Genomic DNA, 26,813 nt, shown 5'->3' with positions numbered 1-26,813 from the left:
TTGGGTGCAACACCCGCCGTGGGACCCTGAAGTATAAATCACCTCTAGTGTGCCTCACCAGCCGAGTCACATAGAGAGAGGATCTTGGCCATGCCCACTGTTTCCCTCCCTAACCCGGGGTGTGACTCACTGGAGGTCACATCTTACAGAACCCTGGCCATGTTAGACAGTGATTACAAGCTTCTAAGCAAGATTTTAGCAATGAGACTAGCGTGGGCCTTGCCTGATGGGGTCCACCTGACCAGTATGGCGTTTTACCTTGCAGATTGATGTCTCTCAACATATGCTGGTTGTAAAGGTTGGTAGTGAAGGAGCCTCAGCACTGCCCCACTCTGCTTCCTTAGTCCCAGATTTAGAAAAGGCCTTCAACATGCTTGACTGGGAATATATGTTTGCTGTGCTACGCAGGGTGGGATTGGGCTGCAGGATGCTGAGACTGATGAGACTACTCTACTCGGAGCCACTGACCAGGATCAGAATTGGCCGACTTATTTCCGACTCATTCACCATAAAAGTAGGCACATCCCAGGGATGCCCTTTCCCCATTGCTATTTGCACGGGTGATTGAGCGTTTGGCTCTCTGCCTCTGATTGTCGGGAAGAGACTGGGGCATTTCAATCAGTGCTGACTTGCCCTCTGTCCCTCCTAAGCAGATGACCTATTTCATAGATCAAAGATAGTCGGGTGGATGTGGTGGCACATATCATAAGTGCCCTAAAAAAACGCTTCAGGCATGCGGGTTAGCTGGGCAAAATCACATCTGATCCCACTGAGCTCTGCCTGGACTATGCATGACAAAGTAGTGAATTCTCACCAGATAATGTGGGAGCCCTCTACCTTCCAATTCCTAGGCATTAATACATCATTCCAGTAAAGATTTACTGAACGGGAATTTAATGCGGTGGTGTCCTCCCTTTGAGCCCAAATCATATTCTGGCGATCCCTCTTTCTCACAGTACAGGCCAGAGTTGCCCTTGCTAAAATGATAATGTTACCCATGCTTATTTATTATTTGGGTACTATTTGAGACCAGCAGCCTATTTCATACATTGAACACAATGCTGGAGTACTTGATCTGTAACAAAGGGCGGCGTAGAGTTGCCTTGACCAAAGTGCGACTTCTCAAGGAACAGGGAGTCTTTGGGGTCCTGGTCTTTGAGCATTATTACTTGGTGACACAGCTCCAGTGATTTGCTAGCTTGCCGGATGCCCACATCTTGCCCAAAGTGGGCTGGGCGCCCAAACTATTATCAGTGAACTTCTCATCCCTAAATCAGCCCTGCCAGAAGCCTCAAACATATTGGTGCTTGTTGCCCACAATAACTATTTTACAGCTATAGAGGTTTCTCCCAATGCCACACCATATGCTCCGGAGATTCTCCTGAAAAGTACACACAGTTTCCGGTGAACCCCTGGGATCTGCACTGCATGCGTATGGAAGAACTCTGCGATGTGCTGCACAGATGATTTGTTCCATGTTGACATTGTAATTACCTTTGACACACTGATGGAGCAAACTGGTATCCCAATGGGACAGTTCATAACACAGAGGACTTGTTGTAGAGCTGGGGTGCCTGCCTCTGTGTTATTACTGACACTGCAAGTTCCACGCAACCACTGCTTCAAGCACTGTTCACTATTGGGTCTGGCCGGAGATTCATCTTTTGGTTGGTTAGAGCCAATCTAGATCATTCCATGGCCCCAATAGCTACACTCTGCCATAAGTGGGAAAGAGATACTGGCCACTCTTTAACTCAAAAAGAATGGGACAGAATGCTGTTGCATCCACACAGAGCCTTCTGCAATGCAAGATTCCAAAGCATCCAACACAATGTTCTGCATCAAGCTTACCTGACCCTGACACGGTTCAGCAAAATGTACTCTACTGCTACTTTAGACTGCTCATGCTGCCACACTTCGAATGCGGACATAACACACATGTTTTGGGATTGCCCAAAGGCACAGACTTTCTTTACTGAGGTCTGCATAATACTCTTGTAAATCACTGGCAATTGCAAATTAAACTGCTTAGAATGCTGCAATTTGGTACTTTATAAACACCCCAAATCTATTAAGGCAAGAAGACTATTCCTATATGTAGCCCTTCTTTTGGCTAGGCTCTCAATTACAATGAGGTGGAAGGCACCATCTCTGCCTGGGGTAACCCAGTGGCACTAGACGATGATTCGCCGGGGGAAGTAGAATCCTTAGCCCCAAGATGTGAGGAGGCGCACAGACTCTGAAGGCGCCCAATTGCTTCCATATGGAACAAAGTGATTGTTTCATTCAACGATAACCCTAACGATGACTCTAGACCCCTTTAGACAGATTTATAAGCTCTATGATGTGATTGCTAGACGTGATCCTGCCTCAAAGAACCCATCAAACGGCCCTAGCTCTTGTTGGGATACCCTCACACGCGGCACATGAACTGGCGACCAGTGCTCCTGGACTCTGACACCACTCTGCCTCCACTCATATGACTTATACCACATGAGCAGGCTTACTAGTGTTTTTTAAAGTTGTGTTGCTTTATGTACTTCACAAATTTTTTTTTTGTTAGTGTCTTTTTGATTTTAGTATGATGCCCTGCCATGTTCTATGTCAACCAGAGCAAAACGAAAAGCCCAATAAAATTTGTTAAAAAAAAAAAGGCACCCCCCTCAATGCCACATTTATGTAAATTGGATTGGGGCGCTTGTGTGTGTGTGGGTGGGGGGAGGGCTGATGTTGGCCACCCATACTCCCAGGGGTATTTGGAGGGATTTTTAGTATTAAAGTGTCCCTGAAACTCTCTTTCAGCACATACCTTAGGTTCCATCATATTAATATGCACTTCATGCATAGAGGCTCCTCTTGCGCCCCCCTAGCCCAACTCCACCAGACTTCGGACTCTTGTTCCTTGTGGGAACTTGTAGATGTTATTAAGAGCTCCCATTGGGTTGGTACACAAGTGTGAGTAGTAACACAAGGATTTCCTTAATGCTGGAAGTGTGATGTAGTGCGAAGTAATGTTTTCAGGGTGCATGTATTGTCTAGATGCAACTTGAAGCAACCTTGGAATGGTAACCCAATGAAAAAAAATAGAAAATGTCATTTCAAAAAGACCCCTTCGAGCTAATGCCTTTGATTGCACATAAATTAAGCATTGACAAAATTAATGTCAGCGAGTTTCAGCAGGCACGTTACAAGCACTAGCAAAGCAAATTTGGCCAGCAAGTCTGATTGGCTTTGCCAGTGCTTGTTGTTTCCAGTTCCCGCTACTCCCTTTATGTCCAGTGGCTTCTGAGCGAGCACTGCTCATGTTCATGTTGTATTTGCGTTAAAAGAGGTAACCTCTTACATTGATAGTAAGCGGTGATGTTCTTGCTAAGGGTATTAGAGAGGCTTTGTGATAAGTTTCTCCACAGATAACTAGACAGCTTTTGCTGGCTGTGTTCTATTTTTCCTATTGTGTGTCAAACATTGTTGTTTATTGGCATTATAGAGAATATGATGCATCGTCTTTTCTTTTATTCGAAATATTAAAAAGTTTGCAACTAAAAAATAAAGTGACTTTCTTGATCTAATCTATTGTAATGTACAATTTTCATTTTGGTAAAATCTCACTATAGCAATGTTTCTCCTCTAGGCGCTTCCTTCGATAAGACCTCTGCAACTTGGGTGGCCCTGGCCCGTGTAGCTGGTCTTTGCAACCGTGCAGTCTTCCAGGCGAGCCAGGACACCCTTCCCATCCTTAAGGTGAGTAGAGGGCTAGATGGCATTGGACTTCTCAATGCTTCCACAATGGACGAATCAGGACCATTCTGACAGAAAGGATGGCCAAAATAAGTTAATAGCTTGCAGTGTTGGGTCTCTTGAGATGTTTGGCAAACATGTGTTTTTTCTCTTTGTAAAAAATGATTAGTAAAGGATAATTCTAATGGCAGATTAATCACCTTTAGAATATCCCCAGGTGCCAGACTGGATCTGGCATATTTTACGGCAGTGCTCCTGTGAACTGATAGGTGGCGCCCTGTGCCTCCACGGTGTCCCCCTGGCGGTGGTGGGGTGAGCAGTCTATAAGCCCCGCTCCTCCTTGCTGATGTCAGTTCCTTTCTTTATGTGTCCTCTGCAGCTCCCACACTAGCAAAAGGTGGATTCTGATCAGGAGAGGAGAAAGAGCATATGATGCTCGTGATCAGCCAATTGATTAATCATGTAAACCCTCTTCCATTAAAGAGGGTGAATAGGACGCTTACATTATTCCTGATGATGCTAGCCCAGAGCCAGCTCCTAATGACTCACCTCAGATGAGAACGGTGGCTGTTCCCGTAGCCTCCTGGAGAGCAGCCAAAGCGAGCTGTCCAATCTACCACTACATTTCTGTCACCCTTAGCCTCACTTTTAATGCCAAAAAGTACACTTGTATAGGACTTGGTATTGGTAGCTGCTCAGATCGCTTCAGTGGAAGGGAACGCCTATCCTTCTATGCTAAGGGGACGCAAGTTATTCTGTTGGTTGCTTAGATCTTGTCCAGTCAGTGTGTCATGATATGAAAGTCAAGACCTTCTGTTTGAGCATTTCTAATGTATTTTCAACCTAGAATTCCAGTTTTACTTTCTCTTCTCATAAAAATCACAAGCCTGCACTTTTACGTTGGCAGAGGCTTCTGAGAAGAAATCTATGTTTAAGGCTTGTAATGCTTGTGGAAGAAGATACATTTACCTAGATAATTTGAATATCAAGTGCCTTCACTGCTTGCACCATGGCAACAACCCTAAAAAATGTAACAATTGAAATATTTTCTCCACTAAGACATTTAAGGGCATGGAACGAAGGTTGGTTTGACAAACCTTGAAAAGAAGGCTGAAGTTTCCAGCTTTGCAATTCAGGAAAGAACATCTGAACCAGCTACAGAAAAGTCAAAGGAAATTTTTTTATAGCTTGCCTAATTACCCTCATTTACTCATGGTATGGGCCAGGAAGTTGTTGGCAGCTGGTGTCAGGCAACATGAGAATGAGCTCCCTAAGAAACATACTCCAAAAACCATAGGCCTTTGTCTCCAGGGTCAGAATGACTACTGAAGAAGGGTGGTACCAATTCGGTCAGGTGCAAAATTGTTGAAAATTAAGACGAGGATGGCGATGACATAGCCATTTTAATTGCTGAAATCATGGAGGACGAAGGCAAGACAACATTCCACGCCATCAGCGAGGGGACACCCATTAAAGTCAACACTGCTGAAGAAACCACCACAGTTGATAGCCACTGCTCCTTCCTTGAGGACCCATCCATCAATGGCGACAATGTTGTGGTCCATGGTGCCTTCATACTCTTTGACAAAGCACTCAATCATGAGCGATACCTTCACAATGGCAGATTTACAGCCATCGATGGCCCATCCATCCACAAGCACTTCATCAACAAGCGTACAGTCAATGACAGATGTTATACGCCCACCTCGAGATCTCTCAGTTCCAACTGTTGTTTTTTTGGTGTTATCAGCTCCTGAAGCTTCTCCTTTGTCATCTGTTCTGCCCCTAGAATCCCTGATGGTTTCATCAGTGCCACCGTAGGAGGGAAATCGTACTGTAGGCATACTCGAGGCAGGAGAGTGATGTCAAGCATGATGAACAGGATATGGAGTAAATCAATTTTTCTTTAATAATGAGTAGGTTCAGTCAGAGAAGCAAGGAGCCACAAAATATGCCAACATACATACTTTATATGTGGATATTAAAGATGCAGATGAGGAGGAAAGGCCCAATCGAATTAAGCATAGACGTCAAACTGATATACCCTCAATAAGATGACACTGGTTTCAGTGTGATCAGGGACATTTGCCTTCGATGCCTCTGGTCCAGATGCCACTTGATTTTCTCTCTTCCTTGGAGGACATGGTGCAAGATATTTATCAGAAATTGTCACCAGAAACCCCAGTGTCATAGCACTGTGATCCAGTGTCAACACACAGTCTTGAATTCTGCATCCTTTTTCACCAACAGTGCAATAACAATAGCAGAATTCCTATGAAGCCCTCTCTAAGGGTGCTGACAATTGGTAGTGACTGCGATGATCCAGGCGCTGAAAATGACAATCACCAAGAAGGCAGCTTGAGTCAAGATGATGATAATGATGAAGATGATATATCTGCAGCTTTCGATGCTGGAGATGATGAGGCAGAAGCTTCTGCAGGTAGCCATAAAAATACTCCTGCCAAAGACTCTCTTCATCATACCGGATGGAGCAAGCCAAAACCAATGCTGAGAGATTCTCTGCTGAATAATAGCAACAGCTTCCCTAGCAAGAAAATAGTTCACTTCTGTTTTCAGATCAATGTTGGGAATGAAGTCTTCTCGCATTCCATTAATTTCAAATTGCCATCTGCGCGTGAGACCATTGCAAGATCAATTGAATGCACAATGGATGCAAACTCAGGGATCTTTCGAAATACAGTCACAATTACCCAAGATTGAGACTAGTGATGGCATAGTGGGGAACTATAGAAGATATCCCTTGGGCCTAGCATTCATACCAGTACATCCCCATTTCATAATGACAACGCTAGCATATTGTTGCACAAATCTGTTGGGGGCATTTTAATCTGGTGACTCTTTTACTCGCATTGTGTTTTATCTTGGAGGCATCTTTTGCAGAAGGCACTTTTGACATTCTAACCGTTCCGAACTCACTGGATTTATCAGATTAACCTTCTACTATTTTAAACTGTGAAGCTTTCTTTTTCAGATGCAATATCACAGGTATCTATACTACTCAGGATGTCTGAGCTATAGGCCCCCCGGGCCCAAGGCTACTTTTTTAGATAATATATGTAATATTGACATTAGTGTTCAATATTCGAATTACACCATTTTAAGGGATTTCAGTATTCTCTTGGAAGACACGAATGATGAAGAAGCAGTCCTGTTATAAGAATCTCTGCGTTGTTTTAAGCTGAAACACAGAGTAAAGTTTGCCAAACATAAGCTAGACAAATTTTAGATGGCATCTTTTCAAATGATCCCAACCTTAGATGTGATGCCGTGCTGCCTTTGATCTGGTGCGATCATGTGGCAGTTGAGTTTAGCCTAAATATTCTGACACCATCTCAAGGCACCAAAACATTAGTGCAGAGTAAAACCATTCACTTATGGAATAAGATAGACAAAAGGACCCTGGCGGAGAACCTTGATTTGACTAAACCCGATCTTGGCAGTGAGCCTGATGTAGCGGCAGCAAGTTATCATGAGTGGCTGAGTAGGGAAGCCTTGAAACAAGCACCAGTAATAAAGTTAAACTCCACGGGAAGCTATTGATGAATGTATAAAAATAATTCTGGATGAAAAGTCCAAATTTCACATTGACAAAATCGAATCGAACTCCTCAAAGGAACTTTTGAAAATAGTCTAATCTCTCTCAAGTCCATACTTTCTTCTAGTCACCACCCTAGCCAGGAATTTTGTGATATTGTGATAGACTGGATAACTTTAAAAAATAAATAAAGTCGAGAGTGTGTACAGGCCATTGGATTCCTCCTGTTGTTTATTAACCCCAAATCAAGAGCCCTTAACCTTGGGCTCTAGGAAATCTGAGTTGCATGAGTTTCCACTACTGACCATTGACTAAATGATTAAGTTTATTGGTCAAGTAAAATTTGGAGCTCCTTCTGATTCCTGCCCGCTTAAGATTGTACAAGACATTACAGACAGTCTTGCACCAGTCTTGACGACTCTACTGAATGTCTTCATTACAGCAGGTATTTTCCCATCCAACTGGAAAAAAGATCTCAATCCTACCTTTGCTAAAAAAAAACCTTGGTGAACCCTAAGAAGGAAAAAAAATTCCATCCAATCTCTTGACTTCTATTCCCAGATAAGCTCCTCGAAAAACATTTCAGTGCTAGCCTATCTGGTTACCTGGAAGCGTACCATTTTCTGGATAATGCACAATACGTTTCAGATCTGGTTTTAGCACAGAGACAGCTCTGAATGCTGTCTCGGAAGAGATCAGAGCCATTAAAGACAACGCTGGAAGAACGGCTGTGGTCCTTTTGGACTTCTGCATTGCTTTTGACACAGTCATACTGTTCTGTTAGAAAGTCGGACTGAAATTGGGACAGCTGGATCAGCACATGACCTTATCACCTCTTTCTTAAGAGATAGAGAGCAGACTGTGGCCCTTGGGGAATTTAATTTAATCCAATTCTCTCCCTTTTGGGGTCCTCAGGGGTCTTAGCTCATCCCTACTCTATTTAACATTTATGTAGCACCGTTGGCAAAGTTGATCCATTCGTACGGCTTTGCTACAGTAGTTTATGCAGATACCCAGATTGTGGTACCGGACCAAACCAATTTGGATGAGATTGCAGATTTAATAAATGTATGAATGCCATTGTCAATTAGATGGCTATTAATTGTTTAAAACTAAACTCAGAAAAAACAGAGGTTCTTATCTTTGGAAAGGAGTCCACCTTCTAGGGTCACTCATGGTGGCCACAAAGCCTGTCCTTCACCCCAGAACCAGTCACCAAGGTAAGAAACCTTGGGGTCATTTTTGATGTCGATCTATCCTTTAGGGGACAAATTAACAATTTATTGCTTCCCACTGCTTAGGTCTCTGAGAAAGGTGCTGCCTTCCATTCGTTTTCAGCTCCAGAAATTAGTAGTTATAGCCCTTGTCCTATTAGGATTGACTCTTGTAATGCCGTGTACATGGGCATTCAACAATCGGCAGTCAAAAAGCTTGAGATGTTGCAGAATCCCACTGCTCGCCTCCTAAAGAAACTTCCCAAAACATAAGTCAGTTTAAAATGCTTTAACAGAAGCTTTCTGAGGAAAAAACAGTGGCTTTCAAAGCACTCTGCCTAGCTCATAAGGTATTGTATGGTGCTGGACTTAACTGTCTTTCAAAAAAAAAATCAGGTGGTATCAACCAAATAGAAATCTGAGATCTGCTGTCCCCAGGATAAAGATAGTTTCCTGGGGTGGTCGCAGTTTTGTCTAAAACACCTGTCAGATGTAGAGAAAACTGACATTCCACCTTAAAAACCAATCAAATCGTCTTAGTTTTTGGAAACAGCTGAAATCTTGGCTGTTTTCTTTATCTTTTTAACTTGTTGAACCCCCGATCTGTTCATCTCAGTGTGTTCTTTGACTATTAGGGCCCGTGGGTATTTGTGCACTGTAGAAATTAAATTCATTCATTCATTGATTCAATGGACGCTTCTCTGGAGGGTTGGGGAGCTTACCTTTAAAACGTTGAAACAGAAACTGGTCTTCTCGTGGTGCAAAGATGCACATCAATCTTCTAGAGATGAACTTTCAAAGGGCGGAAAATAGGCTGATTCCCTGCAAAACTGTGCCACAATTGGAGACTAAATCATCAGTAGTTACTCCAAAAGTTTCAGACAGTTGGAGAAATCTTGATCTATTTGCAGCTCTCTAGAACACAAAATGCAGAATGTATGCAAGCAGGTTTCCTTAGAAAAAATCTTGGGGAAACGCATTTCTTCTAGCCTGGACAGGAATGTTCGCTTATGCTTTTCCTCCTTTCCATCTAATTCCCAAGGTTATTTGAAAAATGAAACATGAACTGTGCCGCCTCTTTCTGATAGATCCAGGGTGGCCAAAACAATATTGGTGCACAGAGCTTCTCCTCCTATCAGAATGTCCACACATTTAGTTCAAACCTACAGATAACCTAATTTCCATGAACAGTGGTCATATTGTTCACCCACAAATATAGTTGCTCAACCTATCAGCTTGGCTCCTCACAACGATGAATACAGATAATGAATGTACCAGAGGAATGTAAGACAATTCTTGAGCAGTCTCGAGTGGATGCCACAAGTACATCCTATAAAGCGAAATCGAAAACATTTTGCAATTGGTGTGTAAATAACAATCTACACCCCTTTACATCCTTACCTACTCCACCTTAATCTGCCAGCTATATCAAGATTTTTGAGACAAAGAGGTGAAGTCTGTTTATAGTCTAAGAGACTAATCAAGGAATGAATTCATGAAAGATCTTTTTAGAGTTTATCCTTCTTTAAAGAATCCTCCAGTGACCTGGTACTTAAATACGGTTCTGTCACAGCTCATTAAACGTCCATTTGAACCTGTTCATAAGGCTGACATAAAATATATATCATGGAACTTGGCCCTTCTCTTGGCCCTGCCTCAGCTAGGAGAATAAGTGAAATACAAGCTTTTATGGTTAATGGACCTTGCTTGCAATTCAAAAGATGCCGGAGTGATATTAAGAACTAATGCTAAATTAATTTTGAAAGGTCCAACTTCGTTTCACTTGAATGAGCCAATGGTGTTAACGCCATTCTTTAAAAAGCCTTCGTCCACTGCTGAAAGAGCCCTACATTCTCTGGTTGTCAAATAATGTTTAATGTTTTATATAGACAGAACAAGGGCTTTTACAAAATCTGAACAGCTTCTTATATCATTTGCCTTGCCTAAAAATTTTACGCTTTAATACGGACAGTATAGCTCGATGGGTATCTGCAGTCGCTGCCTGTTGCCTCGACAAAGCAGGAAGGCCATTGACAGCAAAGGTTAAGGCACATTCTAGAAGATAAGTGGCCAGATCGACAGCCCTGTTTGCAGGAGTTTCTTTACCGGACATTTGCAGAGCTGGCATGTTGACTAATGTCCATGCCTTCCCCAAACATTATTGTTTGGATTCTTCGTGGAAAGCGGATGCCACAGTTGGGCAAACAGTATTTTGTCATCTCCTTCAGAAGGTACAAAATATTTTCTTTTGTACATGTCAAGTTATACAATGTGTTTCATGTGTTATATTTGAAATAAGGCATGTTAGTTTTATCTTTCTAGTTGCCTTCTTATGTCATGGTTTCTGGAGTTTCACTTGAGATGGAAAAGAGAGGATGTTCTACGAATCATGAAGAAGGGATGATCCTCTCTGACAGCCTGTTCAGGGTGGTTCAGGATACAGCTACCCTAGCCATTGCTGATATTTGCTACAGTGTCCCCATCGGGTGGCGTTCTTCGCTCATGCTTACCTTTGACATTACATGCTTAACAACATTTTTTGAAGTTTCCTTTGAGGGACTCTTCTTTGTTTGGACCACAACTGACAAGGAAATTCAAAAATGAAAATGGAGGCAGAGACCGTAATATCAGTGGGTCTGGAAAAGAGATGGGAATGTCCTTGTGTTAGTTTCAAAGGCTGATCAAAGGGTAAGCAGCATGTGTACATCCTTTCTGGAAACACCAGCGTCAAGGATAAAAGCAGGAGCATCTGCAGTCGTTCCAGCTGCAAATATTCACTTGTGGAAGAGGATCTGGTTGGCAGACCTCTGCAGCCGCTAGAAAGGCTCCAGCAAAACAATGACTCTCTTCTTCTGCCCACACCATTAAAACACCATTAAACAACCTATCTACCTATCTACCTATCTATCTATCTACCTATCTACCTATCTACCTATCTATCTATCTATCTAGTAGGTAGGTAACAACAAGGAACAGGTATGTGCTAGGTATTGTGCAGAATGGGTACAAAATCAGGTTTTCCAGTTTGCCTCCACAGATTTCACCAAAGGGGATGAAAACATTATGTTCGAGGCATATGGGCTGCAGATGGTACATTTATGAATAGATCGCCATCTGGTGTTGGGCTCGGATGATTGCACTTGTTTTTCTCTTGGAGAAGTCTTTGTCGTCACGAGATCGATGACTCCTCCTTTGGGTGCTAGTGCGCATGGGCATCGGCTCCATCCTTAGATTGTTTTTTTCCGCCATAGGGTTCGGATGAGGATCGAAGCGCTCCGGATCGACTTCGACAAAGAAAGTTATATTCGGCGCGTATTCCCTTTCCAATTCGACGGTATTGTTATCGAACGCGGCTACACTTCCATTTCGACGCGTTTCGACGTCAACAACAAGATTTCCAACTGCTACGTCGACGAGACCAAGAGGCCCATCTCGACGTAGTCCAGCCCGGAGTCCATGGAAAGGACTCCATTCAAAAAATGTCCAACGTGTGGTGCTAAGTTTCCACACAAGGACCTACACGAGGTGTGCAACCTCTGCTTGTCCCCTGAACACGAATCCAGGGACTGTGAAGCCTGTGCGGCATTCTCCTCCAAGTCGACGATTAGAAACCGTCGAGCCCGAAGACACGAGGTATCGAGAATGCAGTCACAGGCAATCCCGGAGCTGTTCGAGGACCAGCACCCCGAAGAGGAGGAAGAAGAGGAGGACGAGGCAGGGTCAGAAGCGGACGAGTCCGAAGTCGAGGAGATCGACGTTCAGCAAACCGTGAGTGACGACGTCCCTTTACCAAAGAACAGACCCCGCACGGTGTCGACCCCGCCTTCGAGCCCGGTCAGACAACCGAAAAAAGTTTCAGACGCCCCGCCTTCGGGCCCGGCAACGAAACCGAAACCGAAACACTCGGTCTCCCACCATGGTGGATCCGAAAAACGGCCCACCTCGACATCGACACCGAAGCTCCATACAAAGGAAAGCTCGAAGTCGAAACAGTCCATGTTGAAACCGAAACATGCTTCGACGTCGAAGACAACCTCGACACCCAAGAAATCCTCGACACCGAAAACATCGGATCCGAATAAACGTTCGGTGCTGAAAACACAAATGGACAGTCAGAAGAAAAAGCACCTTTCGGAGCCAAAAACTTCGGTACCGACACAGGAGCATCAAACCGATCCTAACCAAAAGACTCTGTTTATTGATCCACAAACTGGCAAGGTAGTGACAGAACTACCTAAAAAGAGGAAGAATGAACAGTTGGACGACAAAACTCCTCCTCCTAAGAAGAGAACAATGGGGACGAATACAACTCCTCCCCTTTCTCCACAACCTAGAGACACACCCTCTTCTCCTCTTCCTCACAATAGGCCAACTACTCCTTTCACACCACGCTCATCTACACCTATAGCAGACGTAGAAAGTGACACAGGAGAGGGAGAACATCCTAGGGATGATGAAGACACAACCCCAGAGGATGCAGACCCATGGGAAGATTATAATGTAGGGTCAGATAATGATAACGACTCTGAACTGTATCCCTCAAAACCTTCACCACCTGATGATAATACAGGTTTTGCACAACTAATCAATAGGGCAGCAAAATACCACAAGGTAGAGCTACATGCAGAACCTCAAATAGAGGATTTCCTGTTAGAAACACTACCTGCTGCACAAAGAACATCAGGAACACTACCAATGCTTAAGGGTCTCCTCAATCACACATCAGAAATATTCAAAGACCCGGTGAGGGCTAGGGTATTAAACCCAAGAATTGATAAAAAATATAAGGCCGCTCCAAAAGACCCAATTTTTATCAAGGGACAAATTCCTCTGGACTCACTAGGGGTCACAAACGCTCATAAGAGAGCAAACTCTTTAACTACAGGAGAAGCTCCACCTCCTGACAAAGAGTCTAAGCTAATAGATGCCTCCGGCAAGAGAGTAGCATCACAAGCGGCAAACAGCTGGCGCATAGCTAATACGCAAGCGCTACTTGCAAGGTATGACAGAGCTCATTATGATGAATTAGAAAAACTCATCACGCATCTCCCTAAAGAACATCAAAAGAAGGCAGATCAACTAATACAAGAGGGAAAGATAATAACTAATACTTCCATTAAGTGCGCCCTAGACGCAGCAGACACGGCAGCTAGATCCATAAACACAAGCATCATGCTAAGAAGACATGCATGGCTCAGAGTTTCAGGGTTCAAACAAGAGGTACAAACATCATTATTGAACCAACCTTTTGATGAGAAAACACTTTTCGGCTCAGGGACAGATGAGGCCTTGGAAAAGATGAAAAAAGATACGGAAACGGCTAAATCAATGGGAGCATTGCAACAGCCAACCCAAAGAGGTTCCTTTCGTAGGTCCACCTATAGAGGAGGATCCAAAAATACAGGTACAAGCCAGCAACCAACCTCTTTTACACCGACATCACCCAGAGGTAATTCTAGAGGCAGTTACAGAGGTAACAACAACAAGGGTAGAGGTCGCGGAAACAACAACAACCGCAACTCTCCAACCCCAAAGCAGTGACTTCATACAGCTCCCCCCAGACCATATAACACCGGTCGGGGGACGCCTATCACAGTTCCTACCTGTCTGGGAAAACATCACATCAGACAGGTGGGTGAGACAAATTATCCAACATGGTTATTGCCTGGAACTCACAGCTACCCCACCAAACATCCCCCCCAAGCAGCGTCCAATGAGACAAGATCACCTAACACTGTTAAAACAAGAAGTACTATCCCTGCTAGAAAAGCATGCCATAGAGAAGGTTCCACAACACCAACAAGGAACAGGAGTATACTCCCTATACTTCCTAATCCCCAAAAAAGACGGGTCTCTAAGGCCAATACTAGACCTCAGACCTCTCAATGCATACATAAATTCGGAACATTTCCACATGGTCACGCTCCAACAAGTGCTTCCTTTACTGAAGAAAGGGGACTTTCTTTCTACACTGGATCTAAAAGACGCTTACTTTCATATCCCCATTCACAAAGCCCACAGGAAATTCCTCAGGTTTGTGGTAGAAGGACAACATTATCAGTTCAAAGTCCTTCCGTTTGGTGTCACAACGGCACCAAGGGTGTTCACAAAATGCCTAGCAGTGGTTGCAGCTCATCTAAGAAGACAACAAGTACATGTCTACCCTTACTTGGACGACTGGCTAATAAAGGCCAAGTCACAACAAGAATGTCTTCAGAACACACAAAAGACAATTCAGCTGCTGCACCAGCTAGGGTTTACGGTGAACTACACAAAGTCACACCTGCAACCAAGCAAGGTTCAACAATATCTAGGGGCTCACAATTCAGACTAGAAGCAAAATTCTATACATGAGGCTGACCATGCTGGGGATAGCCGATTTCAATCCCGTTTGGGCCCGAAACGGGGAATCCATAACGTGCAGATTGTGTACCTATAAGAGGGAATCCTGGCTGCACCTTCTCTGTTGCTGCCCAAACCTCAACAACGACCGCCGGCGACTGCTGCGCCCAATCTGCCTCAGCACGAATATTAAGTCTTGTAGCGAAGCATCAGCACTATGTCTGTCTAATACCAGCACAATGATCCTGGCAAGACTGGCGAAATTCATCCACCAAATCAGGCTGGCCTTAAAAGCTGTGGGCCACAGCGGACGGGATCCATTCACGCAGCTCCAATGTCAGTGTCCCATTTGCACGTCCCCTTCCAAGAAAACAATGCAACTAGTAAGAAACTCAATGCACCATCGATAGTAGCTTACACGCTCACCTGCAACAGACTAACTCCGAGGCACATAAGTTGGGGAACGGACAATCATGTGGGTCTCAGTCACTCGAATAATACTTAATTGCTAGTAAAGGATGGAACTAATCACAGTTCTGATTTTAGCACTAGCTATTAAACGTAGTTTTTTTTAAGCATCTATTTTTTATATATACAGAAATTGTTTCATTGTTGATTTTACTGTAACGATTTTAATTAATTATACAGTCAATAAAATTGTTAGGGGCTACTATAGACACAGAAAAAGCCAAAGTATACCCCAATCCAGTCAGGATCCAAACAATGCTTACAGTCATTCAAAGATTCCAACCACAACACTCACTAACAGCGGGAGTGTTCATGCAGCTGTTAGGGATGATGTCATCCTGCATACTGCTAATACCATATGCCAAACTACAGATGCGTCCGCTACAAGAATGCTTAGCGACACAGTGGAATCAGGCTCAAGGACAGATTACAGATCTGGTGTTGGTAGACGACCGCACACACCGCTCTCTGAAGTGGTGGAACACAACAAACATTGCCAAGGGGCGGTCGTTCCTAGAACCAATTCCACAGGTGATAATAACAGCGGATGCATCGCTCACCGGATGGGGAGCGCATATGGAGAAATATACAGTAAAGGGAAGATGGAGTGTGCAGGAAAAAAGACTGCACATCAATCATCTAGAACTACTAGCAGTGTTTCTAGCATTGAAAGCCTTTCAAATGCATGTTATCAACAAAGCAGTCCTGATCAAAACAGACAACATGACAGCAATGTATTATATTCAAAAACAGGGGGGGACGCACTCTCTCCAACTATCCAGACTAGCGCAGGAAATCTGGAGATGGGCCATTCCTCAAAACATCTATCTATTAGCCGAACACCTACCAGGAGTTCAAAATCAGATAGCAGACATCCTAAGCAGACAGTCAGAACAAATACACGAATGGGAACTGCACCACCAAATACTGCAACCATTCTTCCGAAGATGGGGACAACCAGAGATAGATCTCTTTGCCACTCATCAGAACGCAAAATGCCAAAGCTTCGCATCCAGGTACCCACACCACCTGTCGCAGGGCAATGCGTTATGGATAAATTGGTCCAACAAATTTGCATACGCTTTTCCCCCTCTCCCACTAATCCCATTAGTGGTCCGAAAGCTGCAACAACACTCAATGACCATGATACTAGTAGCACCCACGTGGGCAAGACAGCCGTGGTTCACCACGCTCCTGCAACTCTCACAAGTGCCACACCAAAAGCTAAGAATTTTACCCATGCACCTTACACAGAACCATGGAGAAATAATGCACCCAGATCCCAAACAACTGAACCTAGCGATCTGGCTCCTGAAATCCTAGAATTTGGATACTTAGATCTACCCCCAAATTGTATGGAGATCATTAAACAGGCAAGACGCCCCACCACCAGAGCATGCTACGCAGCTAAGTGAAAAAGGTTTGCTATATACTGTACCAGTAATAACATCAACCCTCTGGACGTATCAACAAAAGAGATTATTTGCTATTTACTACACTTACAGCAATGTAATCTTGCGTACACATCTATCAGAGTACATCTAGCAGCTATAGCAGCGTACCTACAAAACAGGCAACACCTATCCCTGTTTAGAGTGCCAGCAATCAAAGCCTTCATGGAAGGCCTTAAAAGAGTCATTCCACCAAGATTACCACCTTCCCCGGTCTGGAACCTCAACGTAGTACTCACCAGACTAATGGGACCACCCTTCGAACCTATGCATAGGTGTGAAATACAATTCCTTACATGGAAGGTGGCCTTCCTTATAGCCATTACCTCCCTCAGGAGAGTAAGCGAATTACAGGCATTGACAATACAAGAACCATTCCTACAGTTACACCAGAATAAAGTGGTTCTTAGGACAAACCCAAAGTTCTTGCCCAAAGTAATTTCAGCATTTCACATCAATCAACCAGTGGAACTACCAGTCTTTTTCCCAAAACCACAGACGGTAGCAGAAAGGGCCCTACACACATTAGATGTCAAGAGGGCAATATTGTACTACATAGAAAGGACACAAAATTTCAGGAAAACTAAACAACTATTTGTAGCGTTTTCCCCAACACATAAGGGCAATCCTATCTCAAAAGCAGGCATCGCCAGATGGATTGTAAGATGTATACAAATATGTTACATAAAAGCAAAGAGAACATTAGCTGTTCCTCCTAGAGCTCATTCTACACGTAAGCTAGGAGCATCTATGGCATTCTTAGGAAACATTCCCCTAGATGACATATGCAGAGCAGCAACTTGGTCTACACCACATACCTTCAAAAAACACTACTGTGTTGATGTGCAGGCTACACAACATGCCAGAGTGGGCCAAGCTGTATTAAAAACTTTATTTCAAACGGTTGCGACAGACACGGGTGACCACCGCTAGGGCGGTAACTGCTGTATAATCTATTCATAAATGTACCATCTGCAGCCCATATGCCTCGAACGGAATATGCTACTTACCAGTATGCATCTGTTCTTGGCATAGAGGGCTGCAGAGTGGTACATGCCCTCCCTACCTCCCCGGAAACCTGTGTCTGTCCCAACATTATCTCATTTAGATACACTTACATGGGCATCTCTTTCTGTATTCTATTACACTACTCCATCTAACCCTACTATGGCAAAACAATCTAAGGATGGAGCCGATGCCCATGCGCACTAGCACCCAAAGGAGGAGTCATCGTTCTCGTGACGACAAAGACTTCTCCAAGAGAAAAACAAGTGCAATCATCCGAGCCCAACACCAGATGGCGATCTATTCATAAATGTACCACTCTGCAGCCCTCTATGCCAAGAACAGATGCATACTGGTAAGTAGCATATTCCTTTCTGGACTGGTTGGTTTATGAAAGTCAATCACTTCTGGAGGAGCATGCAAACGAATCTGTTCCCAAACAGCAATGGCACACAGGCATCTATTCACATTATTTTCTAATCAAGTAGGGCCCCAAGCAGGTATTTTGTCTTTTACTAGATCTCAAAAGATGAGCAAATGAGTGAAGAGGACGACATTTAGGATGTTGGCTCTCCATCAAATCTTTCCTCACTTGCAGAAAAGTTCAGTGGTTGTGTGGGTTAGATCTTCAAGAAGCTTACTTTCATGTACCCATTTGTGTCACATTGAGTCATTTTCTACGTTTCAGGATTGGAAAGGGAGATTACTAATACAAGGTCCAATACAAGGTCCTACCATTTGGGCTGAAGTCAACTCCCTGAGCTTTTTCGAAGTCTACAGTAGTGTCTCCATCTCAGAAAATTGGCTGATGGATGCATCTCCTTGTCAATTAGCCCTAGTGTGATGACTAATTTCTGGCCCATCTCTATTCTCCCTTTGACCACTAAAATTCTTGAAAAACTGTCAACCATCAACTTTCAGAATATTCTCTTGAATAAATCTCAAGCTAAAACATGGAATTCCTTTTAGGTTATCTCTGTGTCAGACACCATCCATTATCCATTTCGGGGCGATATTGGGTGGGTCCAGGCACGCTACCTGGTGTAAGAAGACAGAACCTATACTGACACAGTACCAGTGCACTAGCACAACTCAGTGATAGCAGTCAAGCACAGAGAAATATAACATACAAAATAGGAGGGGGCTCCTGCAGCTGTATAGAGCACCCACAGCAGTTCCCACAACAAATTGACATGTCTTCTATGCACTCCAACAATTCCACAGCTATAGAATTCTCTTCGGAAGCAGTTGAGACAAAGGGCTTCCTTCAAACCCTTCAGAAGACAACCACGGTCTCATCTGTTCAAAGCTTTCTTCACCCAGAGCTGGTGATCCTCCCTGTCACTGAACTCTTGAGTCTGACTCAGACTGAATGCTTAACCTGTTTGTTGTCATGTTTTATTTCATATTATACACACACACAAGCTATGTGGTGAATATTAATTGTCCGTACAACTTGGATGGGCTGATTAACACATGTACACTGCATGGGGAAGGCTATTGGCGTGTATTGATACTGTGTACTTACGAATATGTACCACTGTACTGCATTATCGCTGACATACTACCTGTAAAATGTCAACCAAAACCGAATAAACAAATTTAAACAAAAAAAATACACACACACAAGCATGGGTTGCACGTGCAAAGTGTTTAAAAAGCTATGATAAATAAACTAAACAACTACTTTTTGGAGATGTAATCATGTTGCTTTCTTTTTGCCTTTACTTAGAGGTCTGTGGCCGGTGATGCGTCTGAATCTGCGCTCCTGAAGTGTATCGAGTTGTGCTGCGGGTCTGTCAAGGAAATGAGGGAGAAGAACACCAAAGTGGCCGAAGTCCCCTTCAACTCCACCAACAAGTACCAGGTAGGAAAACATCACTAGTGACAGTCTCTGCCTGAACTGATCATGCTGCTGTCTTTTGCCAGGTACTGGCATGAGAAGATGTTTTAAAGGCTTCGAAGAGTCAATGGAGAAAGACTGTAGAAGTAGTTGTCTTCATTGCCTCTGGCATCTCATACCAATTGACCAATTGCACACAGTGGCAGTGTGGGAAGTTGCAAATATTTCCTCTCTAAACCAAGTTTTATGTAGCAATTAAGAGTTGTTCCACATCCTACGCTCAAATTAAAGAACCTCAGATGACTGGTCAATAGTTTCATAATGATGTGTGGGGATGTCCTCAGATGACTGTTCAGTAGCTTCGTACTGTTTTGTATTATCCAACATCTCTTGAGGAACAGGAAGATGTGCGAGAATGTCCTCAAACGGCAGGTCATTAGCTTCCTGCTGTTTCATATTAACAGACTATATCTTGAAGAACAGGAAGATGTGTGATGACATCCTCAGGTGCAGGTTTGAATCAGCCATTATTATCTCATTTACATATCCAGAATCTGAATGGATGTGAGACTTCAAATTCACTGTGTGAATACTCTGCAGTTGTAACCTTTGGGCAAGCATTGCCAATGGAAAGGGTGAGTGCTTTGCTTGGACATTGGCATTGATGTGGGTCATTGGCAGGCGACTCACTAAAACACAGGCCCTGGAGTTACAGTGCAGAAAAACTCTTAATCGCTATATACAACAGTGAGCTAAAGTGGGAACTGGGACATATCTACAAGAAAATGAAACAGTAGTTGTTGGCAGTAGAATTCATACTGTGTGTGCCCGGATGGGCAATGGGACAGCAACTACTGGTCGCTAATAGCTAGTTATAGTTAGGACCATGTTTCCGTAGGAAAGGCCTTTTTACCTTGCCTATAACTGTGGTGCCTTTTGATGAATCTTCACAAAACTTTCCCCAAAAAATGCCCTTGTGATTCTACTTGTGCATGGAATGTTTCGGGCGATTATTCATTTAAAAAAGTGTTTTTTCCATGTTAACTTCCATAGAGATTTTAGACACCATTACAGACCGAACTGCTAGAGGGGAATTACATCAAATTTGGCAGAAAGGTAGCACTTGGGCCAGAAAGAACCCTTTTTGTTATTTGATGTAAATCTGTTCAGTAGTTTTGGAGATATTAAATGAAATCAAATTTGTTTATGTTGCGGTGCGAACCCTCCCAATCTAGTGCAGCGATTTGATTGGCTGCCAACACTTCAACCAGGAAGTGTTGGAAGCCGAGTCCCCCCCCCAATTTTTTTTAAAAAGGAAAAGGGACAGAGCAGGAATACCCTGACCCCCTAGCTCTCTTCCTGGGTTCCCCTGGGACACAGACGGAGCGAGGAGTGGCTGTTTGTGGGTGTATAAGACGTGCTTTGGGGGTGTGAGTGGTTCTGTGGGCGATATCATCTGTGATGTCATGTCATGAATGATGTAATATGTGAGGTCACAAGCAGTGCATTGGGGTGGCATAAGTTATATGTAGCTCAAGTAACTATAACTGCTGAATTTCTATGGTTTTGTACAAGTGAAATATGTTCCTAACTATAACCTCCCTTTAACCTTTGGTTTTTTTCAGTGAATTTTAAAGGTTTTTTAAATTCTATTTCGTTACTATAACATCCATGTAACCTTTGTTTTTTTCAGTATATATATACATATATATATATAAATATATATATATATATATATATATATATATATATACACACACACACACACACACACACACATACACGTGTTACCATCCTTGTGGGGACTATGTGTGAATACCAGCCTTGTGGGGACTAACCTTTCCCAATGTTTTTAAAATACACTAATAACAGAAAAATGTTAAGAAAAAATTCATTATGCAGGATCCTGCTTCAAATTTGCAAATATATTGTTATTTAATCGTGCGCACAGCACCATCCTTGTGGGGACTTGAACACGTGCTACCATCCTTGTGGGGACCTAGTCCGTAATACTATTTGTGATTGAATACAGTCAAAGGTACATGGCTAAATGTTTATTTTATCAACAATATACACAAACAACATTATAATCTATTCATATATGAATTGCTACTATGTACTAGGGGTATACATTAAAGACAGATTCTGTTAATGTGGCAGAAAATATCATATCACGCTTAAAGAAAGACCCTTAAAGCTGTATTTAACCTATTTATTAGTGCTTAAAATCTTTGGAGATAAGGGAACAAACACATAAAGAAATTCACATATGGAACTAAGGAATATGGTCAAGTGGAACCCAGAGCTTGATTAGTTGCTAAAAGTTTGCCAAAATAGATGTTCAAGTCCCCACAGAGATAGTGGGTGAAGATCATTGTGTTTAAGTCTCCTTAGCAATAGTGGGCACATTCAAAGCTTAAATCCCATTATAAAGAGTGTGATGCTAAGGATGTTCAAGTCCACACAGAGGTTGTGTGTATTTATAGGAATGCTCAAGTCCCCACAGAGATGGCATGGTAGTACAGCGATGTGTAAGTCCCCACAGAGATAGTGTGTTATCATAGAGATGTTCAAGTCCCCACAGGGATGGTGTGTTGTTACAGTGTTGTTTAAGTCCCCACAAATATAGTGTGCCTTTATACGATGTTTAAGTTCCCACAGAGATAGTGCATGCAGGTGATTGTGTTTAAGTCCTCATTAAAATAGGGCCCAATTCACAAAGGTAAACTTAACAGTCTAACTTTACTACTTTTCAGTGTTCACAGAGGTAAATTTAGACCAAAAGTCTAACTTTACTACATTTCAATATTCACAATGCCCCATACAGAGAATGTGAAGCTGATGATGTTCATGTCGAAGCAAACACAAGGAGATGATGGACGGAGTGCTGAAACCTTTCAGTCACTTACCCCCAGTCACAGATCTGGGTTGAAACCATCATCGTTCTTTAGCTTACTTCGTCACCCCAGTTCAGACCCAGCTATACCCCAATCAGTCTTGACCCTGTGCCTCATGGCAACAGTCCAACCTGAACTGCGAAGCCCCACAGAGATTATATATTTTTATAGTGATGTTCAAGCCCCCAAAAAGATAGTGTTTTATTATCGTTTTTTGTGTTTCAGTCCTCATTAAAATAGGGCCTTATTCACAAAGGTAAAGTTAAACACAAAATCTAACTTTTCTACTTTTCAGTTTCACAAATGTAAACTTAGACCAAAAGTCTAACTTTACTACTTTTCAGTATTTCAAAGCCCCATACAGAGAATGCAAAGCTGATGATGCTCAAGCCAAAACAGAGCTTGCGTTTAATTACAGGAATGCTCAAGTCCACACAGAGATGTTGTGTGACTATAATATTACCACAGTCGCCAAAGAGAATGTATGTGATTATAGACATGCCCAGGTCCCCACAGAGATAGTGTGTTATATAGACATGCCCAGGTCCCCACAGAGATAGTGTGTGATTATAGAGATATCCAGGTCCCCACAGAGATAGTGTGTGATTATACACCTGCCCAGGTCACCACAGATATAGGGGCCGATTATGATGGCGGACGGACCTGAGTCCGTCCGCCACCATAGAGTAGGAGGGACCGTCGGCATGGGCAGCGGTGGTCCCTCCGTGCAAATTAGAATGTGACCGCGACCCTGGCAGTCACATCCTGTATTTTTAACATTGCGGCGGGTGCTGCTTGAAGCAGCACCCGCCGCAATGTTAAAAATGTAAGTTGTGCATTTGCATGCACAAAGCGGCAGGCACCGCGCGGTGCCTGCTGCTTTGTTCACGCAAATGCAGGGGGTTACCATAGGTGCCCCCATGTGCATCCCCCACGCCCCCTTCACCCAGGGGGCCCGCAACGGGCCTCCCGAAGTGAAGTTACACATGCTTTTCCACGGCGGAAAACACGCCGCGCAAAAGCATTTTTTTAAACCCATCCTAATATGGCTGACGGAGTCTGAGAGACACCGCCACCATATTAGAGCTTTTCCGCCGCGGATGTAAGCCAACTGCGGCGGGAAAGCTGTGGACGGAAACCAGGACCCACCAGCCATCCTAATGTGGCGGTGGGTCTTTGGTGGGTCCGCTGCGGTTTTTCCGCATCCTCCGGGCAGGCGGTGGCTTCCGCCGGCCAGGAGGATGCGGAAAAAACGCAATCGTAATAGGCCCCATAGTGTGTGATTATAGACATGCCCAGGTCCCCACAGAGATGGTGTGTGATTATAGACATGGCCAGGTCCCCACAGATATGGTGTGTGATTATAGACATGCCCAGGTCCCCACAGAGATGGTGTGTGATTATAGAGATATCCAGGTCCCCACAGAGATAGTGTGTGATTATACACATGCCCAGGTCCCCACAGATATAGTGTGTGATTATAGACATGCCCAGGTCCCCACAGAGATGGTGTGTGATTATAGACATGCCCAGGTCCCCACAGAGATGGTGTGTGATTACAGACATGCCCAGGTCCCCACAGAGATAGTGTGTGATTATAGACATGCCCAGGTCCTCACAGAGATAGTGTGTGATTATAGAGATGTCAAGGTCCCCACAGAGATAGTGTGTGATTATAGACATGCCCAGGTCCCCACAGAGATAGTGTGTGATTATAGAGATGTCGCGGTCCCACAGAGATAGTGTGTGATTATAGACATGCCCAGGTCCCCACAGAGATAGTGTGTGATTATAGAGATGTCAAGGTCCCCACAGAGATGGTGTGTGACTATAGTATTATAATGGTTGACAAAGAGAATGTATGTGATCATAGACATTTTGAGAAATACATATTCATGCTGAATCATTGGAAATTAGGTGGAAGAATTGTGTAACGTTGGGCCAAGGAAGTTAAGACAGAGGCAGGTTCAGATTAATGCTTTGTCGAAGACAAATGTGCCATTATCTTTGTCCCAAATACTCAAAGTCCATTTTTACCCTTTTAAGATTTACTCCACTCATGGATATTCTCCTGGTATGATTTTTTAAGATTGATGGTTATATAATCTGTTTTGGAGGAGTTTGTCCCCAGTCTACTCTCTATGCAGATCAGCAAAAAGTATTTAATTAAAAGTTGTAACCCTCTACTGGTTTTTGAGGCAAGCAGTATATCTTTCGCAAACAATAACAGAGAGTCTTTGCTATCTGCATGTATTGGAGATGCATTAGCAGGAACTATGCAACTAGATCATATAACTAAAAGGAAAATATTGGAGTAAGCATGTATCCCTGCCGCACCCCTTTATTCATGGTGATGCAGTCTGCCAGTTAACCCTGACTAGCCCTCCACACCTGGACATAACTGTCATTGAGCAAGCAGATTAATGTTGATATGTTACTAGGGACCCCCATCCTCTCCAAACCTGACCAGAGTTTTGTTCGTGGGACTAGCTCAAGTGCAGGTTTATGGTTCACAAACGCTACACCACCCTATTATTCTCTGCAACACATCACTGCACAATACAACACGCTTCTCTACACTATGACATTTTACCCGTGTCCACAACACTCTACTCCACTGCTACACTTTTCCACTCTATGCCACTCTACGGCACTCTACTCCACTCTATGCCACTCTACGACACTCTACTCCACTCTATATGCCACTTTACAAAACTATACTCCCTTCTACAACACTCTGTACAACTCTAGCTAGGCCACTCCACACCACTTTACTCCACTGTACTCAATGAAACACTACTGCACTCTACTTCATTGTACTTCACTACTTTACTCTACACGACTATATGCCACTCCACTCGACGACACTCTATGCCACTTTACTCTACCACAATGTACAACACTCTACTCCACTGTAGCCACTCCACTCTACAGTACTCTCCTCCATTGTATGCTACTCCACTCTACTCCACACAAAAACACTATACAGCACTCCACTCTACAGCACCACACTTTGTCAGTACACTCTCCTGCACTCTACACAACACTACTCTACACCACTCCACTCTATGCCACTTCACTTTATGCCCTCCACCGTATGCTATGCCACTCTATAACACACCACTCAACTCTACTATATGGCATACCACTCTACTCTACGCAGCTCCACTCTACTCTGACACACCAATGTACTGTACTCCACTTCGCTCTACTCTACAACACACCCCTCCACTCAATTTACTCCACTCTATGCCACCTCACTGTACATCTATTCCAGTCTACGCCACTCCACTCTAGTCCACACTACCACACTGTACGACACTTCATTCCACAGCACTCTACAACAGTCCACTGTATGACACTCTCCTCTTGTCTACTCCATGCCACAACACTGTACGACACGTAACTCTATGGCGCAACACTCCACTCTAATGTACGACATGCCACTCCACTCTTCTCTAGGGCATGACACTCTACACCACTCCACTGCACTCTAAACCTCTACGTTACACGCCACTCCACTGTTCACAACTCCACTGTACGGTATTCCACTCTATGCCACTCCACTCTACCCCATTCCACTGTATGCCACACCACTGTATGCCACTCCACTCTATGCCATTCCACTCTGTAACACTCTACTCCACTGCATGCCACTCCACTCTACAATGCCCCACTCTAGGACACTCCATTGTACGATACTCCACTGTATAACACACTCCTCCAATCTACTCTACGCCACAGTGGCAACAGAGATGAAAGAGGTGTAAATCTCCCTGCAGTCTAGTCCAAGTCCCAGAATCGAGCATAAGGAAGCAGCTATGATTAGTGCAGCAGGTACGGTGGTACTGGGAAGGGTGAAGAGCCAATGAACGCCTGATCTTGACATTAGGAATTAGGCGCTGCTACTGTATCGTATTGTACAGTGATTCATGTGGGGTGCTGAAGCACATTTTTGGACAGGTAGAATGCTAACCCATGAGGGAGTGTGGGGCTGGCAGAGAATGTATTTATTATCATTCAATATGGGAAGTGTTTTGATTTCATGGATGAGTGACCAGCGAGGTGCCCTTTTCTTGTCTTGAGGCATAGTGCGTATGAACGGAGCAGGATCCGTGAGAGATCGGCATGCAAATTATAATATGTTTGGAACTAAACTAAATAGGCAGCACTCACCTATTCAGATGGACGATGTGTGATGCGTGCAGATACACTATAGGGATAACGAAAGAAGGCCTAGTAATCCTTTTGGCAATGTCGGCAAGCCAGACATCCTGTCAAGTGTGTAAAATGATGCCT

General features: G+C 43.7%; 1 protein-coding gene and 1 long non-coding RNA gene across 6 annotated transcripts in view; one reads left to right on the top strand and one right to left on the bottom strand.

The window, feature by feature from the left end:
• Positions 1-26,813, bottom strand: part of LOC144772355 (uncharacterized) — a 250,308-nt gene that overhangs the window by 14,833 nt on the left and 208,662 nt on the right. The window lies entirely within an intron of this gene.
• Positions 1-26,813, top strand: part of LOC144772354 (sodium/potassium-transporting ATPase subunit alpha-1-like) — a 299,498-nt gene that overhangs the window by 169,370 nt on the left and 103,315 nt on the right. The window contains exons 10-11 of the mRNA XM_078656617.1: positions 3,632-3,741; positions 19,507-19,641. Of these exons, the coding sequence (XP_078512743.1) occupies positions 3,632-3,741; positions 19,507-19,641 (245 nt within the window). The remainder of the gene's footprint in view (positions 1-3,631; positions 3,742-19,506; positions 19,642-26,813) is intronic.

The sequence above is a fragment of the Lissotriton helveticus genome, chromosome 8 (genome assembly GCF_964261635.1).
Source record: "Lissotriton helveticus chromosome 8, aLisHel1.1, whole genome shotgun sequence".
Lineage (NCBI taxonomy): Eukaryota > Metazoa > Chordata > Amphibia > Caudata > Salamandridae > Lissotriton > Lissotriton helveticus.
This window is presented reverse-complemented; position numbering and strand designations above follow the sequence as displayed.